We start from the raw sequence: 27,121 nt of genomic DNA on the forward strand, positions 1-27,121 counted from the left end.
GTCGGATTTAACGATAATACATGAATTGTTTTTTAAAAAGCATGGTGACTCAGACTCACCCAACAAATCAGAGAATTCAGAACCAGTGAAGTAAGTCAATTTTTGGATTTTGGATCGGACCGTCCGATTCAAATCCGTGACAATCCATTCTAAAGTGGAGTGCACACATCTCGAGCGAGGAATTGAATCCCGAAACGATCCGAGCGACAGATTCATCCCGATCCAAAACTCAAAAATTGAATTACTTTAGGAAATCCGGACCCCAAATCAGATAGGACGTGTTTGACAATCTTTTTTTTTTTTACTGCAAAGTTTCATGTCTTTAGGCCTTTATTTCAAAACTCATCAGTGATTACAGCAGGTTACATTTGATATAGTAGCTACCCCTGCTAGAAACATTATACTTATTTAAAAACTAAACGTTGGAAATGTAAAACCAGTAATCACTGATGAGTTTTACCTCAAGGCCACTGTCATGTTTATTTGCATTTATCTCAAGCAGTATGTTTTCTGTACATATGGTCTGATGGTCATATTGATGCTTTAATGTCCGGTACTTTTGGAAATTTGGGACCTCGTGTTAATTTACAATTATTACCGCACTAATTACTGAAATGTCACATAACCGGGCTTTTCGGCTTTTCTGGCCTAACAACCTGGGTCGGGCTCCTCTCCAATTGTACGGATTATTCATTGGAGATTTACAAATTTTCTATCCCGTTATCATTGGAAAGTTTGATCGCTGAGATGCCATTAAATAAAATATTTAACGCTAATTTGAAGATTTTCTTTTGAAGGAATGATACACAATCTACGTTTGAAATTTTTGTAATATTTATATATAGATCTAGATACTATACATGTGCTTTGATTCTTTTTTGTGTTTGTCTATTTTTTCTAAGATATTTCAATGTAGGTTGTAATAAATAATTTCTTTTTACAATAAAAATTGGAAGTTAAGCCACTTAACTATTTAATATTCGGTTCAAAACTCTTGTAACTTACTTTGATTCAATTAAAGGAGGGCTTGACCCTTGTTTCTGTCTCAAAAAAAAAAAAATATATATATATATATATATATTTAATATTCACAAGAGATCACATATTTGAATTTTGAATCTGTGACATCTCATACAGAGAGCATTATCTCTGCCACAAAATAAGAAGCTGGTCCTTTGTAATGTACAACTTTATACTAACTCAGTACAAAGAGAGTAGAGACAAAAACAATACTAATTTTTGTTTGTATTTTGTTGCGTTGGTTCAACTTACTTTAAAAAAAATAATAATAACTCTTATTATTTAATGTTTACATTAGTATTAATTATTGATATTTTACTTGTATAAAAATTTACTACATTTTGTTATAAAAAATATATGCATGTCTCTGATAAAATCGAATTATTAACTTTTCAAATCACTCAATAAACTAACATTCAAATCTCATCAATTTGAAGCCCGGCATACATAATTCATAGAAAAAAAAACATAAAGTAGCGATTAAAATAGTTTCTTGTACCGTATACAGTATACAATTTAGTCTTTAAATATTATTAGTTATTGCCTCTTTATTGCAATATAGTAAAGTTCCGTAATTTAAATTTTAGGATAAAGCATTTTACTATCTATACGAAATTATCACGATAACACAAGTCATTTGAGGATCAAAGTTTGCCGATTTTTTTAAAAATACCCATTTAATAAATAAATTAAATTAAAATATCCAAGTTTCAACAAAATTTATAAAAATACCCAAACCGCGGATTTTTTCCGCGGCCCGGAATTTTTTCCGCGGCCCGGAATTTTTATTCCGGGGCGCGGAAAAAATTCGCGCCCGGAAAAAAAAAAAAAAAAAAAAAATTTTTTTGGTCCCGACCGCGGATAATATCCGCGGGCCGAATTTAAAAATAATTTTTTTTTTTTTTTTTTTTAAGTCTGGAGAAAAAAAATTATTTTTTTTGTCAAACTTTGTACCTCTGGTTAACATAGCAAAACACCTTCAAATATCATGAAAATTTACCGACATGCATTCTTGACTTCATAGAATAAGACTGTAAAGTTTCATACAAAATCTCAAAACAGATCGTGAGATATCGGCTCTCAAAAATTGCCCGAACTGCTGAAGGAGTGCTTCTGACCCCAACTTTGCACCTCTGATTAACATACCAAAACACCTTCAAAAATCATGAAAATTTACCGACATGCATTCTTGACTTCATAGAATAAGAATGTAAAGTTTCATACAAAATATCAAAACAGATTGTGAGATATCGGCTCTCAAAAATTGCCCGAACTGCTGAAGGAGTGCTTCTGACCCCAACTTTGCACCCCTGATTAACATATCAAAGCACCTTCAAAAATCATGAAAATTTATCGACATGTATTCTTGATTTCATAGAACAATATTGTGAAGTTTCATACAAAATCTCAAAACAGACCGTGAGATATCGGCTCTCAAAAATTGCCCGAATTGCTGAAGGAGTGCTTCATGATTGAAGGTGTTTTGATATGTTAATCAGAGATGCAAATTTGGGTTTAGAAGCACTCCTTCAGAGAGTTCAGTTTTGTTATGTTTGAGTTTTGATTTGTTATGTTCAGTTTTATTATTTTCTTAGTATATGTTTTATTATGTTTCAGTTTTCAGTTTTGTTATGTTTCATTATCTCACGATCTGTTTTGAGATTTTGTATGAAATTTCACAGTCTTGTTCTATGAAATCAAGAATACATGTTGGTAAATTTTCATGATTTTTGAAGGTGCTTTGATATGTTAATCAGGGGTGCAAAGTTGGGGTCAGAAGCACTTCTTCAGCAGTTCAGGCAATTTTTGAGAGTCGATATCTCACGATCTGTTTTGAACTTTTGTATGAAACTTCACAGTGTTATTTTATGAAGTCAAGAATACATGTCGGTAAATTTTCATGATTTTTGAAGGTGTTTTGGTATGTTAATCAGGGGTGCAAAGTTGGGGTCAGAAGCACTCCTTCAGCAGTTCGGGCAATTTTTGAGAGCCGATATCTCACGATCTGTTTTGAGATTTTGTATGAAACTTTACAGTCTTATTCTATGAAGTCAAGAATGAATGTCGGTAAATTTTCATGATATTTGAAGGTGTTTTGCTATGTTAATCAGAGGTACAAAGTTTGACAAAAATTTTTTTTTTTTTTCTCCAGACTTAAAAAAAAAAAAAAAAAATTATTTTTAAATTCGGCCCGCGGATATTATCCGCGGTGGGGACCAAAAATTTTTTTTTTTTTTTTATTTTTTTTTTTTTCCGGGCGCGAATTTTTTCCGCGCCCCGGAATAAAAATTCCGGGCCGCGGAAAAAATCCGCAGTTTGGGTATTTTTATAAATTTTGTTGAAACTTGGATATTTTAATTTAATTTATTTATTAAATGGGTATTTTTAAAAAAATCGGCAAAGTTTGCTTCACTCTAAAACAACTTTCCTTTTTGTTTTAGCATACACCGTTGGATTCGAACTTCCTTAGATCTGTAAGGTGCCGGAGGACAGCGCTACTTTGTCCGTACAATTGGAGGAGGTTGTATCCTCTGCATTAACTCAAAAATGAATCTTTTGAGTAATACATATGGACCGTCCGATTAACTTTAAGATTCGTGTAAATTAAATCCACACTAATGTTAAAGACCCCTATGTTTTAGGCGGGGCCGGATGGGCTCCGTTTACAATCGGACGGCCGATATGTATTAACTCAAAAGATGCTCTTTTGACTTAATGCAGACGATGCGGACTCCAATTGGAGAGGAGCCGGACGATATCACCGATAGAGAAGAACCGCTTTGGCACCTTTAAAAATTCATATCACCTTGGAAAACAGAATTTTGAGCTTTGGCACGAATTAAGGGCCCCGTGCATTCCACGTCGCCTCGATTGGTCCGGATTCTGATCGAACGGTCTGGATCCAAACTCGAAAATTATGTTACCTCAGAGGATGTGAAATCGCACCTTTGCCACTTTGGTGGGTTTTCGTTTTCTCAAGGCAAAAGAAAAGAAATAACTTGCAACAAAAAGGAAAACCGAAAAGTACCACCGAAAGCTTCTCCTAAATCCAAGAGAAGTACAAAAGAAGGAAAAATCGCGCGACTTTGTCTTCTATATACGGAGAACAAAGAGAGAGAAGAACTTCTCTCCTCGGGAGCACACAGGTTTCTTAGTTTTAGATTTTTCCTTTTCCTTTTTGTTTGAGATCGGTGGTGCTGGGAGAAAGTGATCGTGACAACTACTTGAGATGTTAATTAGGGTTTTGTTCTTCAGTATTTGGTTTTATAGTGCGATTGGGAGCTGATTGTGCATACCAGTTTGCCCTTTCTCGCAAAATCTGACGGCCTTTTAATGCGGTCAATTTCATATTTATAATGAGTTTGTGATTTCGAGTGAGGAAGGAAGTATCAGATGGTATTACTATTCCCTTATGTTGTACTCAGGAAAATTATTGTGAAATGCAGGATGGGGACAAATTAGGTTTAGTTTTGTTAGGTGGTCAAGTATGGATCCCTCTATGCCACTGCACTACGATTTAAAAATATATATTTGGTTATAAGTTTCTAATTGGCCAGCCATGATTTTTTATCTAGACTTGTCTTCTCACACAATGGCTCATTTATGGTACTTAATAATTAATTTGAATACACTCAAAATAGTCAAGTTTCTTGCTTTTCTTTTTCTCTTTATAAAATGAACTTGAGTTGATTGAGACTGGACCATCATTTGTTTGACCCTGTCTCTAATCTAAACATGAAAGTGTATTCTTAGCTAAATAAAAAGATATAGTGAGGTTTGCAGAAAGTCAAAAGGGAAAAAATCACTAATGTGTGCATATTGCATTTAAATTGAGGACCTATGAACAACAAATTGTATTAGCTGATTACAGAAATGGGCCGTTCTCTGTAAAACTGTAAGTCAATACTATCTATCGGTTAATGACTTACTGAGATCGACATATCCGGCTCCCCTAATCCTTTTCCCCCCTTCAATTTTGCTTAATTTTGTAAGTACCTTACGTGTAGTTCTTGTGTGAGAACAAAAAGTGATATAAATAATGTTTTATGTGAAGATTCCAGGAGGGTCAGTCCAACAGAAAGATAATTTTGGAGACCGAATACTCCATCATTTTTATTGTTTGTTGATGTTTTGCAAGTGCCAAAAATCTTGGTTCTATCTAGAAATTAGAGATAAATGGTGGATGCTGTTTCACAAAGATATCAAAGAACTTAAGAAAGGGGGGGAAATAGGATTTCAGCATCTCTTCTTTTGTGTAGGTTTCTAAGTTGATGACTGTATGGCATGGGATATGAGCCTCTTTATGGTGTTGCTTTTACTTCCTTTGGGCGAGTCTCTTGGCCAAATGGAGAAGTTATCCTTTCTTGATTTGGTCAGAGAAACAAAATCAGTGCCAAGTTGGCCAATTTTTAGTGCAGGCATCTTTGTGGCGGCTGCCCTTGTGTTGTCTCTGTTTCTTATTATAGAGCACCTCTCTTCTTACAACCAACCGGAGGTATGTAGATTATGCTTTTTATTTTTATGGGTTTTTGCGTTGCATCCGATATTGTGCCTGTTGCCGATAACACATAACACCTGTTGTTTATGGTATTGGAACTTGACATGTGGTACTTTGATTCTGTCCAAATAACTGTGACACATGGTACTTTGGTTAAATCAAGCCAAAAAAATTACTGAACCTTCACTTTGTTAATTTTAACTTAAACTGATCTCTCCATTAATTTATGTCAACTGGGAGCTCAACATTTAAATCCTCTTGGCTTGATTTCTGTTCAGTTTATTTATATCTGAGACCTTGAATTAGGATAGTTTTAGGAGAAAAAAGATTGTAATGACTTTTTGAAAGTCAAACTTGTAAGCTCCAATTAATTTTCTTGACTGCTGCTGTAGGCTTGCTAGTGGAATGGCCGTAGTTTTTTTGACGTGTCTAGGTAATATAAATTAATTGTTTTCTCCATTTTTTATATTCCAGGAGCAAAAGTTCTTGATTGGTCTGATTCTAATGGTTCCAATATACGGAGTTGAATCGGTATGTTGACCCTATTTGCATTATATTCGTTATATAGAAGTCCTTGACATGGTTTTATAATATATATGGTACTCAATTATTTCAATACCCATCTCTTGTTAATTTTGGGATGATATGTTTGTATGCTGATGTGTACTGGGCTGAAACAGGTTCTTTCCAGTTGGAACCCACATGAATAATTTTTCCTGCTGTGAGTAGTAGGTTTGTTCAGAACTAAGCTGAATTTGGACAGGACCCTTTCTGATATTGTTCTATACCATTGCTGGATACAATTGAAATATATTTTAGACTTGTCGGAACTAATTGTACATTTTTGGTAAAGTTCTTGTCACTGTATAATTCTGATGCGGCATTCACTTGTGAAGTAATGAGAGACTGCTATGAGGCATTTGCCATGTATTGCTTTGAGAGATACTTAATTGCTTGCTTAGGTATGAGCTTAGTTCTTATTATGAACTTTTTATCCTTCTGAAGTGTTGTTGTTAATTGGTGTATTGCTAATCAATATTTAACTCTATTTGCCCATAGCAGCGAACACTCACTAAATATTCAATTGATAGCAAATGTTTTCTGGGTTATTGTTTATTGTGTGCATAACACCAACCTTTGCACCATTAGGCCAACAAGAAAGTGATATAGTTGCCATGAGTTTTGAGTTATTTTACTGGCTTAATTGCTTTTCGAGTTCTTGTTATTACCGGAACCCAAGACCAAACTTTCTTGGCTTGATTCAGTTTTTTAGGCTTAGGAAAAGACAAAAAGAAAGTATTGTGGAGGTTGAGGAAATGTCACCAATCATCTGTTGTACATGTTTGGTCTTAATTAGCAATTGAGTAATATTAATTTGAGTTGTAATGCTTTAAGGTGGTGAGGAGGCAACAATAAAAGTAATGGAGGCTCAAACCCGATTTGACTCTAGCACCCCTCTTCTGGAGTTTGATTATGAATATGGAGTTGTGAAGCACCCTTTTCCACTGAACTGTATCATGAGGAGTTGGTATCTCGGCTCTGACTTCTACCATGCCGTCAAGATTGGAATTGTCCAGTATGTATGTATCCCATTTGTATGGTACCCAAAGAAAATATTAAGTATTGTTTTTTTTTTTTTCTTCTTTGCTGGATAATCCAGCACAAGGTCTCAGTGGCAGTCACATTATGAGCTCATGTACAGTTGTACTATAGTCACAACTAACAATCACGGCTTTATCTCTTTCTATGCTTATGTTGGTATTTTCTTTTCCTTTTTTTTGGAAGGATGTGGGGTGTTCAATAATTTAATATGTCTGCTTTTAGGTCTGCTATTTTCTTGCTTTTTGAATCATTTTAATTTCTTCGCATTGCTTACAGATGATTCTGAAGCCAATATGTGCTGTGTTGGCCATCTTGTTACAGCTTGTTGGGTTATATGGAGAGGGGAAATTTGAATGGACATCCGGGTAAGATTGTCTTTCTTGCCCTCTCGTGTTTAAGTTGGTGAATATTAATGAGACTCTGAAGTCCCTATCAAGTAAAAAATGAAAGCCAAGAGTCCAAAGCACCAAATTATGCCCCAATATAAACACATGTCAAATTGAAACCAACAAAAGAAAAGGTGGAAACTTGCATAATTCCCTGCACTCTGCAGTATCATTTGCAGATTAGTTCCCCCACTTGAAGAGTAAATCTTAGTCGCTGCTTTTTGTGTTTTTTATTGCAAAGTGTGGCCGATTCGAGAAATTACACAATAGCAGCCTTTAAGTGATAATATTACTGAAAACTATAGTTATGGTTGTTATTATTGAAAGTGTGCTTTCCTTATTTTCGCAGGTATCCTTACTTAGCAGTTGTATTGAATTTTAGCCAGACTTGGGCTTTGTATTGCCTCGTACAGTTCTATGCTGTCACAAAGGAAAAGCTGGAGGCCATACAACCACTTGCCAAATTTTTGACGTTCAAATCAATTGTATTTCTGACTTGGTGGCAGGGTATTATTATTGCCTTCCTTTTCTCAATGGGTGTCTTGAAAGGCCGTCTGGCTCAGGAGTTGCAAGCACGCATACAAGATTACATAATATGCATCGAGGTTTGGTATACTTCAATGTTTTTTCTCTTCTTCTTTGTTTTTGTTTCTATTTGTGCTGGTATAAATGGTTTATTGCTGTTCCTATTTGGTCAATATATGCATGACAGAGTTGCCTTTGTACTTCTGTAACCATTTAATTAATTAATTAATTGTTCATTATTTATCTTCTCTTTTCTTGTGTTGGCTTGGCTGCGCTTGAGATAATTGAGTGTCTCTAAATGCTTAGGCCTCAAATCTGAATTGTGGGCTAAAGAAAAAGAAAGACAACAAAACAGGTGGGATTTCGTGCCATCTATATGCCATTCTGGCAAGGTCCGGAAATATCACGGATCAGTAGTATCTGCTAAAAAACTTAGAAAAAAAAACTTCATTTGACCTTTATTAACTCAAAAGAGTCATATGTTTTGTTCCTTTTGTTCCACATTTCGTCTAATTTTTCCCTCTATGAACAGATGGGCGTTGCAGCAGTTGTACACCTAAAAGTGTTCCCAGCCAGGCCGTACCGGCAAGGTGAGAGATGTGTGAGAAATGTCGCAGTTATGTCAGATTATGCGTCATTGGGGACCCCACCAGATCCTGAGGAAGTCAGAGACGGTGGGAGATTGACGCGGGGGCAGGTCGTGCAACCTGAGAATAGGGAGAGGAGGCTAAGCTTCCCCCAAAGCGTACGTGATGTTGTCTTGGGCAGCAGTGAAATTGTATGTTCTCGACTCTTTAGTTTTTATCCATTTCTTTTCTTTGTCACTTTGTAAGATTTCAGGATTTAGTTGTTAAATTTAAGAAAGACTGGTATGAAAATATTGTTCTGCGAGAACTTCTAGATGAACTCTACGCCCATTTATTTATTTCTCATCTGCTCCTTGGGTTGCTTGAGAACTACTTATTCATTTTACTTTTTATTTAGTTTGTATAGTAGATACTTATTTATATGTGTCAAGTTAGTGACTCTGTGCAGGCACTAAAGAGAAAAGAATATCAAGAAATAGAGACAACAGAGAACTTCTATTAACAGTCCTCTTACCCTTTTTTTTAATTACAATTTTGCAGTAATGTCGTTTCACCATGAAAAAGCTTATTTAATGGAGGATATCAACTTTGTATGCTCCAATCTTTTAGGTTTACTGATTGAAGACTCTTTATTAGGGAGATCCATGAAAATAATATTGTTGTGTCAGCCCTATGAACCCAATAAATGTTCTGTTAGAAATTACTTTTAAGGAACATGCAAAAAAAAGTCATGTTAGCTTATGTGTAGAAACTTGACCAGTCCAGAAACAAATTTGTTCAAGTCTTTGCGAGGTTATTAATGTGAAATTCCTCTTCTTGCATTCTTTTCAGGTGGCTGATGATGTGAAGTTCACGGTTTCGCATGTGGTTGAACCAGTAGAAAGGGGAATTGCACGCATAAACGAGACAATTCATACCATATCTAAGAATGTCAAAAGAATTGAGAAAAAAAAGAGAAAATCAAAAGATGATAGCTACCTCATACCTTTGCAATCTACTAGCAGTGAATTTCTTGAGGCACGTGACCGAATCCCAGAGGGAAGTTTTAGCGACAGTGGTTTGAATAGATTTTTGCCTTCGCGTAGTAAAAAGTTGTCAATTGCTCGTGAATTTGAGGTAGGGGGTAGTAGATGGTCTTGACTGGACAGTTGTTACCAACATGATGTGAGCACTATAACCTGGTGAGTGAATTTTTTTGCTGCTTTTGCAATTTGTGAAGAGGAAAATAAAACTAGCATGGAGGCCTAGCATATGTTCATTGGGTTTGGTGGTTAAGTTGACGTTAAAATTCTACTTAGAACTGCTACTAATATTTTTAAAGGCAATGTGTTACCTTTGAGAAAGGTACAAATCTAGAAAGAGTCAAAGACCACACACACACATATATTAAACACGACCAAGCACTTTAGTGTAGATAGGATGGTGTTCTTCATTCTGGTATAATGATATACTCTTCTTTTAATTGCAGGGCTGTGACTACATTTTGTTAGCCGAGCCTACGTCTTTGTTTTGCTCCATGAATGCATATATATGCAGAATGTAGCCATAGGAACATAATGTGTAGTGTTAGTTTCTTTGTAGTTCTTCATCTTAGGAGTATTTCTTTAATAGATAGTTTTCTTGTTGTCTTTTTGTGAATTAGGATGTAATCTTAGCGTAGTTTGTTAGTTTTGTATCTCTTTAGTGGAAATAGAATGATTTGGCAATAAATAACTTTGACAATGTTATTCAAATGAAACCATAATTTTTTAATGGAATAAGAATGTGATCACCCGTCATTTAAACTCCCGATACTGGAAAGTATGTACGTAATTTGTCGTCCAGTCGGGACGCTGAATTATGTCCAACAGCTGGTAGAAATAGCAAAATAGCAATGTGGCATACCCGTCAAGGGTACACGGGTATGGGTATAGGACGGGTAGGGTATGGTTTTTGAAAAATATATCCGACCATACCCGTACCCGTATATCCTTGTACCCGTCCTACCTGTACCCGCCCGCCCATTAAACCCCTAATTTCACCCCACGGAAGGTGAGACGGGGAATTAAATGACGATTTCACCCCTTTCTCGTCTGTGGCTTCTCTTGAAAAAGAGATTCGAACCACAAAAGGCTAAAAACACGTATATGAATATAGAATTAAAAAAAAAACTCATTGCTCCCCTCACATCACACCGTTTTCTGTTAGTTCCATTTAGTGAGCTGGGCCTTCGATGGAACATGTTGTACAGGGACGCCATCTAGTTGGCCGAAATTTTTACTAATAGAAAATTAATTAAATAAATATCGATAATGGAGAACGAGTTTGAGTTTTTTTTAGATATAGAAAAAACATAATATTTTATGAATGTTATAGACTATTACAGCCTGATTATCAAAAAACTAATTACCTTTTTTTCTAACTGAAGCAAAAAAAAAAACGAAAAAAAACCCTGAACATTATTCTCTATTACGGCCAGAGATACAGAAAAAAAAAAAAAATTCGGGCCGTGATATTCCTTCACGGCCAGAGGTGCAGAACAAAAAAAAAAGAAATACGGAATTTGATCAAAAAGAAAAGAATATTTGTTAAAGTTTGGGACAGCCAATTGAGGGAGCCTTTGTGGTCAACCTTAAGGACCATAGTCATGTGAGTTTTAATTTATAAATAATTCTAGTTTAAATATCATCTGAATATTCATTCAAAGTTCACTATCTCCGCAATAGTCAAAGTTCAGTCTCCGCTAATTCAATCAAAGCCCGATGCATCTCTGGCCGCCGTGGAGTATCACGGCCCGAATATATATATATATATATAGGGACTGTCTAATTTGCTGTCGGCAACACTTTAGCGAAGTGCTTACAGGGTCATATTAGCGTATTTGATATTCAAACAACAAATTCAAATCGTTAGATGTTCAATTTATATTAAAATTTACTTGGAGATCAAATTTTACATTTTTTAAATTTTTTTACTATTTATTAAGCTGATTTGAAAACCGTTGTTTTCAGTAAATTTCTGCAGCATTGAAAACAGCGGTTTTCAAACCAGCTTAATAAATAGTAAAAAAATTCCAAAAAAATGTAAAATTTGGTCTCCAAGTAGATTTTAATATAGATTAAACATCTAACGGTTTGAATTTGTTGTTTGAACATCACATAATAAAATATAGCCCCGTAAGCACCTCAGTCGAAGTGCTTCCGGTAGCAAATTAGTCAGACTCTATATATGCACATTTTAATATAGAGATCAACTTGAACGGTTCAGATCGACATTTTGAACTTTGAAAATTGAAAAACGAATTGGTAGCACCAAAACTCAGGAACTACCACTTTGATCTTAGCCAACCCCCCCCCCCCTCTCTCTCTCTCTCTCTCTCTCTTAGACATTTGCTAACGGGTTACCCGTGACCCGTTCCGGGTTACCCGTTAGGGGTAACGGGTAGGACGGGTAAAGGGGTAGGTCGGGTACGGGTAAAACCCGTAACGGGTAGACGGGTAATTTTTTCAAAACCTCTATCCGGTCTGTTTATTACCCGTACCCGTTGCGGGTTGACGGGTACGGGTACCGCGGGTACGGATCCGGGTATCCGGGTACGGGTCCGGTCCGCCCGGTTTTTTTTTTTTTTTTTTTCTGTTTTTTCCCTTTTTTTTCTGTTTTTTTCAAAAAATTCAAATTTTTTTGAAGTGAAACGGGTAACGGGTACGGGTATGCGGGTAGATGGGTACGGGTAGGCGGGTACGGGTATGCGGGTAGATGGGTACGGGTAGGCGGGTACGGGTAGGCGGGTAGACGGGTACGGGTATAACGGGTTTTTTTTCAAATTAGGTTGTCCGGTCCGTTTATTACCCGTACCCGTCTACCCGTCTACCCGTTTGTACCCGGGCAACGGGTACGGGTAGCTCGGGTAACGGGTACGGGCCGGGCAAAACGGGTTGAACCCGTTAGGGGTTTAGCAAACGTCTACTCTCTCTCTCTATATATATATATATATATATATATATTTTTTTTTTTTTTTTTTTTTTTTTTGCACCTCCGGCCACGGTAGACGATAATGTCCGAGGGTTTTTTTCAGTTTTTTTTTCTGCATGGTTTTAGAAGATAGGATAATTAGTTTGTCACTAATCAAGTCGTGATAGCCTATAACGTCCAGAACATTATACACTGTTACGTTTTCCTATATCTCGAAAAAACTCAAATTTATTCTCCGATATTTATTTAATTAATTTCCTGCTAATAAAAATTTCAGTCTAGTTGGCGCCCATGTGACATCATTTTATTTGTCATTCAGAGAATGCATTTTTTTTATTTACGTTTATTCTATTTTCATGATTTCTAAATTTATGCGGTGACTTCAGAATTTTTTTAGGTAACTTCCATGCTTTTTTTATTGAATTCGAATATTGTTTTGTGCTTTATGTAAGATTGTTAAAAAAAAAGATTCAGAACTTTTACAATTGCAAACTCACGAGTCAAATCTCATAATGTCTTAAAAGTATTATATATATGTCACACTTGTATAACATAAACTTGAGCTTTATATGGAGTGGATGTACTCATTCCATAATGATCTTAGTTCAATTTTAATAATTTACCGAAATATATTTTGTCAACAAAAACAAGAACACAAAAATAACGTAATACAGTAAATAAAGACTCGAGCTGTACCCAAGTTCAATTGTACAACGTAAGATGTCCAGCATTCATGATTAGATGGATAAAACTGCTAGCTCTCCCTCCAATTTAATTCATTACACATTGACCTAACTTGTACAGTAGTAGCTAACTATAAGTTTATGGCTTCTTATAGCAAGTAAAATTGTGAATAGAGATGCTCTCTGATCTTGTAGTAATCATCGCACAAGGGCCCTTCAATAACAATCTGTTGAGCACCAGTTCCAGCCTGATCACAAGCAGCAAGAATAATATGTGATCAGAAAACAATAATAATTAATATTTGGAAAAATTATAACAAGCAGTAATTACAATTTGTGGGCTACCTTTTGGCTTGAATCACTGATCTTGCGTACAGTAATATGTTCACCACACTTCAAGGCACCACCCGCAAATTCTACCTGTAAATCGATACAACATAATGATGCTTCAGAAGTTCACCAATGTATTGGTTTTGTCAAACCCACTCCACTCATGCAATTAAACACTCCTCACAAACACACCATATGGCTCTCAAAGTTACCTGATTTCACCAATTAGTTCATTTGTAACAATTAATTAATTCAGTAGTCTATGATAGACTGTAAATAGAGCGTACAAACTTTTCTTTATTAATGATTTAATACAATTGTTAATGGGCACTTTGCCCGTTGACATTCAAAAACACCTAACTGAAGTTACAAGCATCGCAAGCTATGTACTCCTTACCATCCAAAAAAGGTCCAACAAAAGCTAAGAAAGTTCTTCAGCCAATTCCACAGTTCACAAATCCAAATTGCACAAGATAGGAGTTCCAACTACTAGAAATACAAACAAGATGATTGTACCTGGATACCCTTGGTTGAAAGGAATTGCTTGAAATCTGCCAGCTTGAGATCTCCCACAAGGACTGAATTGTGAACTGGAGAAGCCGATGGAGGGGGGAGGAGAGTAAGCATTTTCTCATTTGTCTTCTCTGTGACCGAATCCATCCATGATATCTCATACTCACCCATCTGTTATACATTAAAACAGTCTAACAAATAAGCCTTGAAGAGAAACTGTTCCAAGATCACTATGGTATCTAGGACTGTAAAAAAAATTCAGAAAGATCCAAATAATCATAAACTGAATGAGAGAAAACAAAAAAGAATGAAATTTTTTGGTACTGTTCTGGTAAATTTATAACAAGCAGAGCTAGAAAACTAGAATTGGTTGTGGGGGGCAGGGGAGATAAGTTACTGTAATGTAATTTATTCGAGTGAGGCTATGGTACAATGCATAACGCAGATTGATCCGTACTATGGATAAATATTTTAATTTTGAGAGTCCAAATGGTCAATCCAACTGTGCAACATGATCTCCATCTGAAAATATATTTGCATACTAAATTTTAAATTTTTTAGAATTTTTTTACTATTTTTTTAGATAGGTGGAAAATCACTACATTTTAATTGTCTAGAATCTTTAGATGAAGTAATTTATACCTATATAAAAAATGTAAAATTTGATCTACGTATATTGTCATATGAAGATCATAATGAACGGTTTAGATCGACTGTTTGGACTTTGAAAATGGAGGTATTGATCCATAGTATGGGTCAATATGCGCTACACATAGTACTGTAGTTTAACTCAATTTATTTTGTGACAGGGCCAAAGAGTATTTGTATTTGCAAAATTAAAAATTCAGAAAACGAAAGAGCAATTTTCCAATTTATAGGGGTGGTTGGGGTGGCGGCCCCTTTTGCCCCTCCTTCCCTCTGCCCCTGGATAAATTAGTAGCACATATGAGTAGAACCACCATTTCTGGTTAGTATGAAAATATGTGGACTCTGCCAGGGTCTTAAATCATTCCAATAGATTGAAGTTCAGGGGACTGGAGCAACATAAGTGCAGCAGCATTTAAAAAGTAAAAGTAGAAGCGTCAGAAAAGCTCTGCTTATGAATTTTACATTACAATCCTTGATTGATATGAGCTTATTTCAACTGCTTTCAGCAGAACACAAAAGAACAACTAAGACAAACCGAAAGGGAGGTGAAAAAACATTATACCTTTCTAAACAGAACATTGCTCATCAATTTCTCTGAAAGCTGAACCTGAAAAATTATAGCACAAAATGTACAGAGATCAGTGATTCATTTTCCAAACACAGACTAATTTAAAATTTATGTTGATTTGTTCACCATTTGAGTCCCCTTTCCTCCTTAGACTAACCTATTGATACTTTTCTCTCTTTTTTCCTTGTCAAATAAATGAAAATGGAAATATGATATTATGAATTTTAGAGGGGGGAATACGTAATTTTGAAGTTTTTTTGGGGTATACATGAAATTCCCCCTAAAATTTATGTTGATTCGTTCAACATTTGAGTCCCCTTTCCTCCTAGACTAACCTATTGATACTTTTCTATCTTTTTTCCTTGTCAAATAAATGAAAATGGAAATATGAAAGGAGTTCATTATCAAGTACTTTATAGGCACACAGATCAGAAGTCACATCGATGGCCTCCTCTATCTGTGGTGCGTACACCTGGGGGCATACATGCTTTGCACAGTGCATCTTCAAATGTTCTGTTGCCTCTGCAGATCCATGCACCAAAACCTAAGGTACAAAAGCGCCAGGTAATTTGATAGAAAAGGTTGCATGCCAATAGATCAATAACAACTGCGATAGGTATATTGACAAAGCAGTGCAAATGCAAAATAAAATAAATACAGAAAGCAGATGAAATGCAAAACAGCAAGATAATTTGAAGGCAAAAAATTTACCACTAAAAAATCATGAAATACCATTGATATTCCTAAGAAACAACAAAAAATAATACACATGCCCTTGTGGAACTAGTAAAGCATCATCATTACCCCTACAATTATTTGACCATTAAGCTCATTTAATTTACCGTATGTCCATTAATCTACAAGCAATATTATGTCACAAGAAAAAAATGTTACCCTTGAAATATATAAAAAATCCTAGAAAATAAATACTGCTAATAGGAGCATCTGTGTTTCTCATAAGGATTTGCAGGTTGTTCTTGATATATTGAGGTTTTCCACGAGTGCATATCATATGAAAACCTGATAGCTTTCAAACTATTCTGCTCAAGGTTAGCGGTAAAAAAGTTTCTATTCCACATGAAGGAATAAGATCAACTGTGGTCTTATTCCAGTAAAATTCCTTAATCAAATAAATTCCTTAAAGACATACAAGTTTTAAAGGAGCCACGTGAGCTATAATTGACTTGACTGAACGGCCATCAGACCGGCCTTCAAAATCCATGTATAACAGGGCACACTTCACTTGCACCTGTTTTTTTTTGTACCACAAGAACACAAGTTCACATGTTTGTGAGAGTTAAACAATTGTATAAATTTTATAACAGTACAACAAAACCAAATATAAGCAATGAAGACATATATAGAAGACTATTTCTACACTAAGATCTGATTAGGAGACCTCAAATGAATTACAAGTCGAACTAAAAATGAAAAACAGGAAAGAATTAATTAGGTCATTCTTTGCAAAGACACTCCAATAAAGGCATGCAATGGTTCATATTTAAGAACGCCCACTACTTCATACTGATTTTAGACCTCAAGTAACATATACCAGCATTACCATGAATAAAATTAAAGAATAACCACCAAAGTCCAATTTGAACTGAGAAGCACTATGTTATCTTCACGGGTCGATATAGTGTCTTTAACTCACCGTCATTTCATGTGACACGACTTTTGAGGGTGTTGAGTCGAGGAGCAAGTGTACTGAGGCTTCATCAGGTTTAGCATCTAAACCTTTGCTATTACCCTAAATTTTGAATAATATGGCAAAATTAATAGGAGTTAAAATAAGCAACATCTAATCAAAATAAAAATAAAACATGCAAATACAAAACTTGATACTGATTCTCGCTACCAAGACTAATCGGCACCAACTGCATCAATATAATTTTTCTGGTAATGTACTTTTTGTAGTATTCAATACACATTTAATGTATGATATATAACCCTTTTTTGCATATTTCTGGGATGACATACTTTACTGTAGATAACAGAGATTACTCCAGTACCATGTTTAGCAATCTTAACAATGTTTTGAGGAAATAAAAAATAAAAATAATTGGACCATAAAGATTGGCACGATCACAAGTATTGTACTGCTACAGCTTTTACTAGTCACTATGGGTCAGCAGCAGGTCTGAACAACTCTGCCATAAGATCTAGATATAATTGGATTGGGACTTACAACCATATGATTTGATTCTTCTTCTTGGATTACATAATCATCAGGATTAATGACCTCCCCAAAATCATCCCACTGAGCTGTGTTCTCAAAAAATGGAAACATTGGAGTGACACTGGTTGATGGAGGCGTAAATCCGTCAACCAAAATGTCCATTTTGCCATGAAAATGTGAGGCCACTAGATTTTAAACAAAACAAAAAGAACATGAGAACTCAAAAATCAGATTGGATCTTCAGATTAGAAAGAGTGTTCCATTGCCCCCCATTTTTCATGCATCCATCATGAAACCACTCTATGAGAAAGATAAAAAGTGTAAATTCAAATGACATAATTAAACCATTAGATGTGATCTACATCTTTTGTATGGAAAAGATTGCAGCATTTTGGCCTTGTTAGCTGGGCATCAACAACACAGAAAACAAGCAAATAAATCATCCACAACACTGGCTCATTGATAAAATTGATGTAAGCTACAATGGTTTTTGTTTCATTTTCGGGTTCTGGATTACATGGAAGCATTTGGAAGATTTTTCTTAAAATTTTGAATTTTAGCAATTTACCTTCTGATGAAGCTACTGCAGAAGGGGGGTCAATCATCATGGAATCCCCTTTACTAGATTCTGACAAGTGAGACGATGCAGCTCGCACCTCTTCCACTTTTATTATGCTTGCCTTTTTAACAGCTTCTTCCTTCTTTATCTTTTCCTGCTCCTCATCATAAGCTTTTAACTCGTCTCCCACTAAAGGTACTCTTTTACTCATGGTGACCTTCACAGCCTTGGGAGGAGGGTCCACTTGAAGCATTCGGGCCAGTGTACCAAACTGAAAACACAAATTGGAGTCACTAAAGCAAAATTAAATATGAAATTATATGGTCAGCACTCCAAGACCTTAGGCCCCTTATAAATACCATATATTATAACTGTTATGTATGGGTATGAAATATGTTATTTTCTAGTCTATCATATTTAAATACAGCATGCCCTTCTGTGCACGACATAAATCTCTTGGGTAGTCAGTTGGGGTTTGTATTGAACTGAGTGCTATTATTATACCCATGTATTGAAGTCATCTTTACTTTCTTCTATTGTACTGTCCATTATAGTAAGAAATTAATGTAGATATAAAAAATAATATATGACTATAAATAATACACAGGTCATGCAGAAAAAAATGACAAAAAAGCACGCAATCAAAGCATGTCCACTACATGACACCACTGTGATAGAACTGAACAGCCACCAGTACTAGTACCTTAATTTATTTTTCTATGAGAGTGCATTTCATTCCAAACACTTGAAAATACTTTAAAAAATGGAAGTTGAAGAAAAAAAATAGAGAATTTAGAACCTGGCCCCTTTCAGTAAAAAGCACTAGATTCTTTGTTTCAGTCGCAAGCTCGACAAACATGTCATGAGAGAAACCCACCTCCAGGCTAGCCATGGATGTCAGAACCACCTAAAAAACTTGCTAATTATTTGTAATTCCAAAATACAAACGAAAAAAATACAAAAAATACAAAAAGAGAGAGAGAGAGAAGAATTCTAACTTTGGGAACATTGGCATAATTCTCTAGATCACTTTTGTTAATTATAAGGCTGACATATCTGCAAGGTATTTTAGTCAGAAAATAGAAAAATATCATTAGACATCAGTATACAGTACAGTAGTAACAAAAGAAGCACTGAACTAACAGGTTCTTTGACAGCGTTAAGTGTACAGTCATATAACACTGACAATTTCCTATAATTACACCAAACATCTATTCAACTTTTACATTTAAAAAGGCCCCTGTTCCTTTACAATTATTTACTCTAAATCCAACCTGAGCTCAAACAATGGATTTAGATATAGTTTAGCTAACTGGTTGTGATTTATTATACGAGAAAACCGCCAGAATTTTAATTACATTTTTATCCAACTTTATATAACCGGTCAGCTACCATTTGCAACTGACTCACAATATATCTGGGATTAGCTGTAAAAATGAGAAATCTTGATATCATCTAGAAACATGGTGTAAAACTAAGTTTAGTTTGAGACTTTCAAGGGGGGAAAAACAGAAAAATTCACCATACAACCAAAATTACACTTACTTGAGTAGAAAGGCATTGTCACGTGTATGTTCAAAAGACTTGGCAATGGAGTCACTCATCCACTCAAGAAAACTCTTGACATATTCAATGGTACTTGAGGCCACATTTGAAAGAAAGAAGATTGGAAAACTCAAATGTTGTTGAGCCCAATACTGCAATTACGCATATGGTTCAGTCCTGTTAGGCTAATTAAAAATTTCTTGCAGGCCACTATAGCCCTCACAATATCAGCTACACCCTTATTTTGGGCAATCTGTTTATCATAATGGATAAGATGAACAATTTTCTTATTATTTTGTATTGGTGGATAAAGATACTATGTATGTTCACAAAGGATAGCGTGCACTGAAACTTCTTGTTTTCTAGAGGAACTTTTTTTTTTTTTTGATATTTTTGTGAGCATCAAGATGAAACTCCCCTACCATGGAAGGGCCTTGGGGAGGTGGGGTCACACCTAGCACTTGGTATGAAGCTTTTCTATAGATTTTTAGATGAATATTTGGTTGTTTTAAGGTCAAATAGCTCCATTTCAATACAAATCAATTTGTTGGCTGGATAGAGAAATTAATAGACTCTTGAATTTGCTTTATTTCACCATTTGAACTGTTTAAAAGAGTCGTTAAAATTAAAATTAAAAAAAAAAACTATCTTTTACCTGCTCAAGGATTAAAATAAGCTCCAATACCCTTCCAGCAGTATCGACTGGAAGCAAAACTGTGCCATTAGCTCTAAGTACTCTCAGAATTTCATCTAAAGAAAATATTATGAATTTGATCAAAAGAAAGCTCAACTGATTTTAATTCTATAACCATACTAATTATTAAAAATTGCCCTTGAGATTGTACAGAACTAAGATCTAATCAGGACTTTGTATCTAATTTGGAATAATGCGTTGATCCTTTTAATTAGTTTTTCTTGACTGTTGATTTTGAATCAATTTGGTATGAATTATTGGCAAGAGCTAGTGCAGGACTAAGACTGTATATGGAAATAGCTAGTAAAGGAGTACCAATAAATTCTTGGTCCCTTTGGCGTTTATATACTTGATTATTTAAAGCATTGTATGCATCCGTTATAAGAACAGCAGGCCGAACAAAAGACTCGAGAACAGTCCCATTCAAGTGCCTAAACAAAGAAAAAGAGTTATGTCAGATACAAAATTACTGCTTACTCCTGCCATATCTAAAAATTTTGCTGACAACTTTCAATGACAAGAAATATTTTGTATTTTTCTACAAAGCTCGAGAGATAACTTCAAAGTCAACCCCTGTCGACCTTTTTAGAAATTATTACCAATTATCTTGCATTGTCTCTCTTTCTCGCTGAAACTAAGAGGGGCTTCTTCTAGGAAACTGATGAGAGGGGTATGAACAATCTCCCCCCTCCCACAACTTCACAAAAAAATTGTAAAAAACAAAACAATACAGCTGCTATAGATAAAACAAGGTCACACCTTTCTTTCCTATGATTGAAATCGACTGCATATACCACATCTTCTCCATCCTTTGTTATCTTCCAAACTGTACCGCCCAAGAGATGACCTGCCACATGAGGGGCAATAACTATCCCCTCCCCCTTTTCTATACACAACAAAACTCATATGTCACAACCAACTGTCAAATTAATATACACAACAAAGCTCGTACGTAGTAACCAATTGTCACATGATCTGGAAAAAAATGCTAAGAATTTAGAAGAGAATAGTAACCTGAAAGATGGTAATTTTGGGAGTATTTAAGCCTAATAACATTTTGGAAAGCAGCATCAATGTCATCAAGGGTGAACATGTCGAAGTCTGAAATTTGCTACAAAACGTAATTGTGAAAAAAGGTTACAATCTTCTTTGGAAAATGCAATAACAAGTCCATTTTCAGATAAGAAGTCAAGTCACAAAAGTATTTCATACTATTTCAGTAGAAGGTGTGATAAACATGTGGCCCAAATTTCATGTTATTTGCAAATGCAAGACAATGGTAGGAGTTTGCAAAGACCATTTCAAAATAGCTGTACTCTGCAACGAGAACTTACTCTTCGAGAAAGATAGTGGTCATACATAGTCAAAAGACCAAGTCTATACACTGGCTCAGTGGCATATACAGGAGCTGAGAGACCAAAATGCTTCCTGGCATACGGCAATGCTCCTAGGTGGAGAATGTCAGGGTGCGATACCAAAACTGCATCAACTGACTTGGCAACCCTGGGAAAATTCCCAATTTTGCCTCTCAATTAGTTACTGAAATTAATACACTTAACACAAAGAGATACCACACATTAAGCAAAATTAATAACAGCACCACATTGGGGTATAAGGTTGTAAAAGGTGGAATTACACTTCCATGCATAAATACAATTTAATTTAGTAGAGGTTTATTTTTCAGCCTTTCACATAGAAGATCATAGTGTAATGCTATGGTCTATTTATTATTTTTTTTCCTCAGAAGAACCTAGTACATTACATGATTACAATTCAGGTTTCTTATTTATAATTTCAAACCATAACATGGTCTCAGAAACAAATTTGTCAAACACAACATGGACGGGAGATCTAGCTGACAGCCAATGCAATTGAGCTAAATAGGTAAATTGCATACTGATAAAGTATGGGGAATGTCAGAAAAAGAGAGGAACCTGGAGAGTGGAAGGAGAAGAGCGGGGTCGAAGAGGTCGTTCCAGCCACAGTCCATTAAAAGATTGAAGCCATCAATGGCGACCAAATAGCACAGGGGGCTCTCTCCATAGACCCCGCTCAGCGGTGTCACTTGCACCGACGTTCCCATTCTTCCACCGAAACAGAGAGGAGCGCTGGGTTTACTTGTCGGAGTGAGTATTCGACCAGAAAGGCCGAGGCAGTGTGGGAGAGGGTTTTAGAAAAGAAACACTTCCTCCTGGCGCCTCTGATGGCACGGGAGGGGAATTCATGTGCAGTGCAATACCTGATCGAGTACAATTAGATCCGAGGCGTCAGGTTTAACTTGGCACGAATCTCAAAACATATCCCCTGTCTACATAGGTACCGAATTCCAATCTTCGGCTGGGAGTCTGGGACTAATGTTGAATTCGGATCACCCCATCCCGCATTTACGATGAATTCATTTCATCTAAGGTAACGGAATATTTATTTTTGGATCTGAACCGTCCAATCAGAACCGCACGAACCGTCCAAAATTCAGTGTAATTGAAAAATTAATGTATTAAAATTAATTTAAAAACTCACACATTTAACCGCTTGACTTAATATTAAATAAATTTGAAAAGTTATAAATTTTGCATGTAAACGCACAACTAATGAAGTAGATCGGTTTGAACGGTTTGAATTCACTGTTTGAAGTCGATTTGATAGGTTTTAGAGTTGGTGTTATATAGGCTGAAATGACACTGATATTATACTAGCCAAATTCCATTTCAACCTATATAACACCAACTCTAAAACCTATCAAATCGACTTCAAACGGTGAATCCAAACCGTTCAAACCGATCTACTTCATTAGTTGTGCGTTTACATGCAAAATTTATAACTTTTCGAATTTATTTAGTATTAAGTCAAGCGGTCAAATGTGTGAGCTTTAAGTTAATTTTAATACATTAATTTTTCAATATTTTTATCGCTTGATTTGATACTAAAATAACTCGAAAATATAAAAAAATTTGTATGTAAATGCATCACTCATAATGTAAATCGGTTTAAACAGTTTAAATTAGTCGTTCGAAGTCAATTTGATAGATTTTAGAATTGATGTTATATAAACTGATATGACAATGTTTACATAGCCAAACCATGCAATGCTAGCTTACAAAAACAGTTGTGCTGTAGCCTATGAGCTAGACGGAAATAAATCTGCTGTGATTCTAAAGAGATTGCAGGACCCTGTTATTCCAAATCCATCCATTTATTTGTCTGAAGATTCGTGCATAAAAAAATAAGTGTTGTTGAAATTTGTGCATTCCAAAAAGTTAAAGGCTGGATTTGAAATCACAGGGTCCTGCGATCCCTTTAGAATCACAGCAGATTTATTTCCATGGGCTAGATGTAGCCATATAGCCACTTCAAATCATGGGCTAGGAATTGTGTTAATGGGCTTACATGTCATTTAAAAGGCTTAAATATTTGCTCCGCCATGTCGGGTCGATCGAGGAATTTTAATCTCCGTCGATTTAGATCGAGGAATCAAGAAAAGGAGAAAAGTTTCCTGTTCTTGGCGAGTGGCCGAGTGCCATACTGCCAAGTGCCAACCCTAGGAAGACTCTAGCTGCTTCCGATTGAAGGTGCTCATAGTTTCTCTCTACCTCTCGCCTGAATCGTTTGCTCGAAACTCTATTGACCTATCCAATTTTCTTGGTTTCTTGTGATTTATACAGAAATTATCTACAATGGAAGGGAAAGATACACCGGAGCAATCCCCAGGTGAAGCGAAGGAGGATCCGGTCCAGTTTGATCCCAGCCGAAGTAAGATTCTTGCCATTTAACTGGATGGTGTAAAATTTATTTTTGAGGGTTATCTGTATAATTCCAAAAAATGGAGGTGATCAAGTGCTTACTTTTTTACATTTTCACCTTATTCTAATAGGGAGATTCAGGTTTTGATTCCTGAACTATCTTAAAAAAACCAAATTACTGCTTAAACTTCCATTTACACTGAGTCCTTGGAACTATTTCAGAAAACCCAAGTTAGTCCATTAACTTTAAGTTGCACCAAATCAGTTTTTGAACTTTTGAAAAAATCTAAGTTGATCCTTCAACTTCTCTCAAATGACTCAAGTGAATCTTTTTAACTTTATTCTTTTTTTATACTTCAAAGATCAATTTGATCATACAGAAGTTTATTGACTGACATTGTCATCTTTTCAAAATTGAAGGACTTGAAGGACTAACTTCTTTTTGAAAAGTTTGAGGACTAATTTGATGCAAATAAAAGTTCGAGGGCCAATTAGTTTTTTTTTTTTTAAAAAAAAAAAAATTAAGTGACCAAAACCTGAATTGTCCCAAAAAGGTTAATTTGGAGTTGACTTCCTACTAATGATAAAGCTTGTTCATGTTTCTTTTTTCCCTGGTAATTGACATAATAAAGGATCAAGAACTAGAAAGTGTTTGCATGGTATTCTAGGCTAGTAGGTGTATACTGTACTGTTCTGCTTACAGTTTCAATAAGTGGCTTTCTTTTGTCAATTTTTATCAAATGTTGGTGATTATAGTTGAATGAATGCATGCTGTATTTTGAATCTTTGATCTTTACTGATAACAAATCACTAACATTGATAGGAATTTTTGTTTGATTGTTAGCACAAGGTAGAAAAAGTCTGCTTTTTTTTTTTTTCCTTTTGTATTACATTGCATAAATTTTGAGATCTGTTTATCTACTTTAGTGATTGGGATAATAAAAAGGAAAGCCTTGATCAAAGAACTAGCTTCAGCGTATCATGCTGAGTGTCGTACCTTATGTCAGGATCTCCTTCAACTTCAGAGAAAACATGAGGAGGTATTTTGCTTCTCTCAAATGTTGTTCAGAATTTTTTTTTTTGCATATTTGTGCTTGTCTTCGTTTTGAGCATTATTTTCTTCAACGAACTGCTGGAAGTACTATACAGAGTAATCTGCAGTAATTTACTAACAGATGACGGGCCATCAATTGTCTGTACTGGCACGCTAGAACTGTAAAGAGTGCATAAACAATTAGGGTTATTTTGAGTCTACTTCTTTTGGCGATACTTTAATTTGGAGCAGCATTTGGGCAATTGATCTAATTCCTTTTAGAAACAATTAGGGATAAAAAAACAAAAGAACACATAAACGGGCACAATCAGAAATAGCGTAGTAGAATTTGCGAATAGCCGTAGCAAAATTAGACTTACTCAACAGGCTGGAGCGAGAAGAAAGAAGATTGGGTCAAGCGGGCAGGATAAAAGGGCACCAGAAGGTTATACTGTCAAAAGGGACCCATTTAAATATACTGACCGGAAACGTTAATTTCTTCCGTCCCTAAAAGGAGGAAAGGAGAGTAGCAGCAGAATTACAACTGGAGAAGCAGGAAGGAATTAAAGAAGAAGCGGTCGAACCAAATCAGCAGGAACAGAAGTACGTGACCTCTGATGTGTCATCAGGAGATTCAGAATCCCAACTGGAGAAGCATGTGGCGTCTGACATGTCATCAGGAGATTCGGTAGAGCGATAGGCTTTAGAAAATTTGATAGAAAATAGGAATCATATCGCCTATAAATAGGCATTCCTCTGTAAGAACTAATTGTGCAAGAAGTAAATCAATTTTGAGTTTTACACTCTTCACCTCTTTCTCGTTAAAATCTTTATCCAATATTCTATTGTTTCTTTGAATCTTTTCTCAAATTTCCTAACATCCAACCTGATTGAGGTACTGGGTGTCACGATTGTGTTGGTTTAGGATATAAGATTAGTTCTTGATTGGTCAGCAATTGAATACTTTATATGTTAAACTGATATTTGTATGCCTTATTTCTTTCTAATGCAAATGCCTTTTCTTTTTTTTTTAAGTTTCAATACATTGAGAAAAGAGTTGCTGAAGAAGCTAGGCAACCATTGAAGCCAGCTAAACGGGTAAAAAGGGGATACTGAAGCTCACTGATGAAAAAAGGAGGCGACAGCCAGTAAAAAGCTAATGATGTTTATCTCACCTTGCAGTGAGGTGCATGCAGTCTGACATGATATTATAGTTTTTGTGTTTAGTGTAGGATTTAATATATATTTGCCCTATTCCATGCTTCTCCAAACATGTATGTTGTCTTGTTCCTGATATTGTATGTTTCTATGTAGGTATGCCTGTCTCATGCAAAAATACCATTCCTGTTATAAAGACATAACTTTTAAGGCTGAGAATACACATTAAAGCCTATTGTAAAACCCTTTTTATTTACCAAATAGGACCAATGTCACAGGTGAGAACTTAATCATGCATTAAAACTCGTGTCTTGAAATTAGTTCGGAGATTAGCAGCACTCAAGTACGTCTTGAATTTGTTTGAATGATATACTTCTGAATGGTCTGTACCATAAGAATATGTGGATGTACTAAAACCAGTCGAGGTGTATTGTCTGCCGAATAGGCAAAAAAGCCTGAAAGGACCTGAGGTGAACCTTTGGTACTGTGTAAGATGTAGTGAGAGAATTGTACCCACATTTTATTGTATAATCAATTTATTGTTTGTACATAAAAGTTGAAGGGTAGATTCAATTTACGGTGTGCTACTAGAGAAACTATGGATGAATTTGATTTCTCCATCTTACTTTGTTCATACAAATTTAGAATGTCTATGTATTCAGATTTATAGTCGGTATTTTCTTTTCTTTTTTTATAGTTATAAAACTGAAAAGCTTGTTTCAAACTATGGCAGCCATGTAAAATTAAGAGGTCAAGCATGAGTGGGGATTAATCATATAAAATTTTCATGCGTGAATGAAAGTTAATTTTATAGTATCCATAATATTTTACTCTAAATTATATAGAAAATCACATGTAATTACATATATTTTAAATACACAAGGTTCAATTGACTTTCATAC

General features: G+C 35.4%; 3 protein-coding genes across 5 annotated transcripts; 2 read left to right on the forward strand and 1 right to left on the reverse strand.

Moving 5' to 3' along the window:
* The first annotated feature begins 3,920 nt into the window (after positions 1–3,920).
* Positions 3,921–10,328, forward strand: LOC144576253 (organic solute transporter ostalpha protein (DUF300)). Of its 2 annotated transcripts, XM_078326565.1 has the most exons (10): positions 3,921–4,166; positions 5,280–5,515; positions 5,993–6,049; positions 6,372–6,480; positions 6,914–7,098; positions 7,397–7,485; positions 7,856–8,111; positions 8,564–8,809; positions 9,450–9,799; positions 10,087–10,328. In XM_078326565.1, exons 2-9 carry the CDS (start codon positions 5,300–5,302, stop codon positions 9,756–9,758), a joined length of 1,467 nt encoding a protein of 488 aa, XP_078182691.1. In that variant the 5' UTR covers positions 3,921–4,166; positions 5,280–5,299; the 3' UTR covers positions 9,759–9,799; positions 10,087–10,328. The 2 variants fall into 2 exon arrangements, with proteins under 2 accessions (XP_078182691.1, XP_078182693.1); XM_078326567.1 differs by having other exon boundaries at positions 3,921–5,515.
* A 2,845-nt stretch (positions 10,329–13,173) lies between these two features.
* CPSF100 (cleavage and polyadenylation specificity factor 100) lies at positions 13,174–22,548 on the reverse strand. Of its 2 annotated transcripts, none has more exons than XM_078326569.1 (18): positions 22,223–22,548; positions 21,623–21,791; positions 21,303–21,399; positions 21,048–21,174; positions 20,604–20,719; positions 20,250–20,344; positions 19,595–19,746; positions 19,048–19,105; positions 18,849–18,956; positions 18,059–18,320; positions 17,503–17,675; positions 16,966–17,061; positions 16,462–16,560; positions 15,724–15,855; positions 15,306–15,350; positions 14,099–14,266; positions 13,598–13,672; positions 13,174–13,500 (listed from the first exon to the last, which is right to left on the reverse strand). In XM_078326569.1, exons 1-18 carry the CDS (start codon positions 22,369–22,371, stop codon positions 13,402–13,404), a joined length of 2,220 nt encoding a protein of 739 aa, XP_078182695.1. In that variant the 5' UTR covers positions 22,372–22,548; the 3' UTR covers positions 13,174–13,401. The 2 variants fall into 2 exon arrangements, with proteins under 2 accessions (XP_078182695.1, XP_078182694.1); XM_078326568.1 differs by having other exon boundaries at positions 17,500–17,675.
* A 1,172-nt stretch (positions 22,549–23,720) lies between these two features.
* Positions 23,721–26,462, forward strand: LOC144543781 (uncharacterized). Its single transcript, XM_078292176.1, has 4 exons — positions 23,721–23,857; positions 23,951–24,038; positions 24,956–25,068; positions 26,097–26,462. The coding sequence occupies exons 2-4, from the start codon at positions 23,963–23,965 to the stop codon at positions 26,175–26,177; spliced, it is 270 nt and encodes an 89-aa protein (XP_078148302.1). The 5' UTR covers positions 23,721–23,857; positions 23,951–23,962; the 3' UTR covers positions 26,178–26,462.
* Positions 26,463–27,121: the final 659 nt, after the last annotated feature.

Source organism: Carex rostrata, chromosome 25 (assembly GCF_964058835.1).
Source record: "Carex rostrata chromosome 25, lpCarRost1.2, whole genome shotgun sequence".
In the NCBI taxonomy this organism is placed as follows: domain Eukaryota; kingdom Viridiplantae; phylum Streptophyta; class Magnoliopsida; order Poales; family Cyperaceae; genus Carex; species Carex rostrata.

What these genes read in the sequence shown, in the direction of transcription:
- LOC144576253 (XM_078326567.1), top strand. Translation starts at nt 5,300, where the DNA reads ATGGCATGGGATATGAGCCTCTTTATGGTGTTGCTTTTACTTCCTTTG. An exon ending in CAATATACGGAGTTGAATCG is followed by an intron (nt 6,050 to 6,371) that starts GTATGTTGACCC and finishes TTTTTGGTAAAG; the next exon opens with TTCTTGTCACTGTATAATTC. An exon ending in AAATTTGAATGGACATCCGG is followed by an intron (nt 7,486 to 7,855) that starts GTAAGATTGTCT and finishes TTATTTTCGCAG; the next exon opens with GTATCCTTACTTAGCAGTTG.
- CPSF100 (XM_078326568.1), bottom strand. Translation starts at nt 22,371, where the DNA reads ATGGGAACGTCGGTGCAAGTGACACCGCTGAGCGGGGTCTATGGAGAG. An exon ending in GACAATGCCTTTCTACTCAA is followed by an intron (nt 19,106 to 19,594) that starts GTAAGTGTAATT and finishes AATACCTTGCAG; the next exon opens with ATATGTCAGCCTTATAATTA. An exon ending in ATTATGCCAATGTTCCCAAA is followed by an intron (nt 18,957 to 19,047) that starts GTTAGAATTCTT and finishes CAAGTTTTTTAG; the next exon opens with GTGGTTCTGACATCCATGGC.
- LOC144543781 (XM_078292176.1), top strand. Translation starts at nt 23,963, where the DNA reads ATGGAAGGGAAAGATACACCGGAGCAATCCCCAGGTGAAGCGAAGGAG. An exon ending in CCAGTTTGATCCCAGCCGAA is followed by an intron (nt 24,039 to 24,955) that starts GTAAGATTCTTG and finishes TATCTACTTTAG; the next exon opens with TGATTGGGATAATAAAAAGG. An exon ending in TTCAGAGAAAACATGAGGAG is followed by an intron (nt 25,069 to 26,096) that starts GTATTTTGCTTC and finishes TTTTTTTTTAAG; the next exon opens with TTTCAATACATTGAGAAAAG.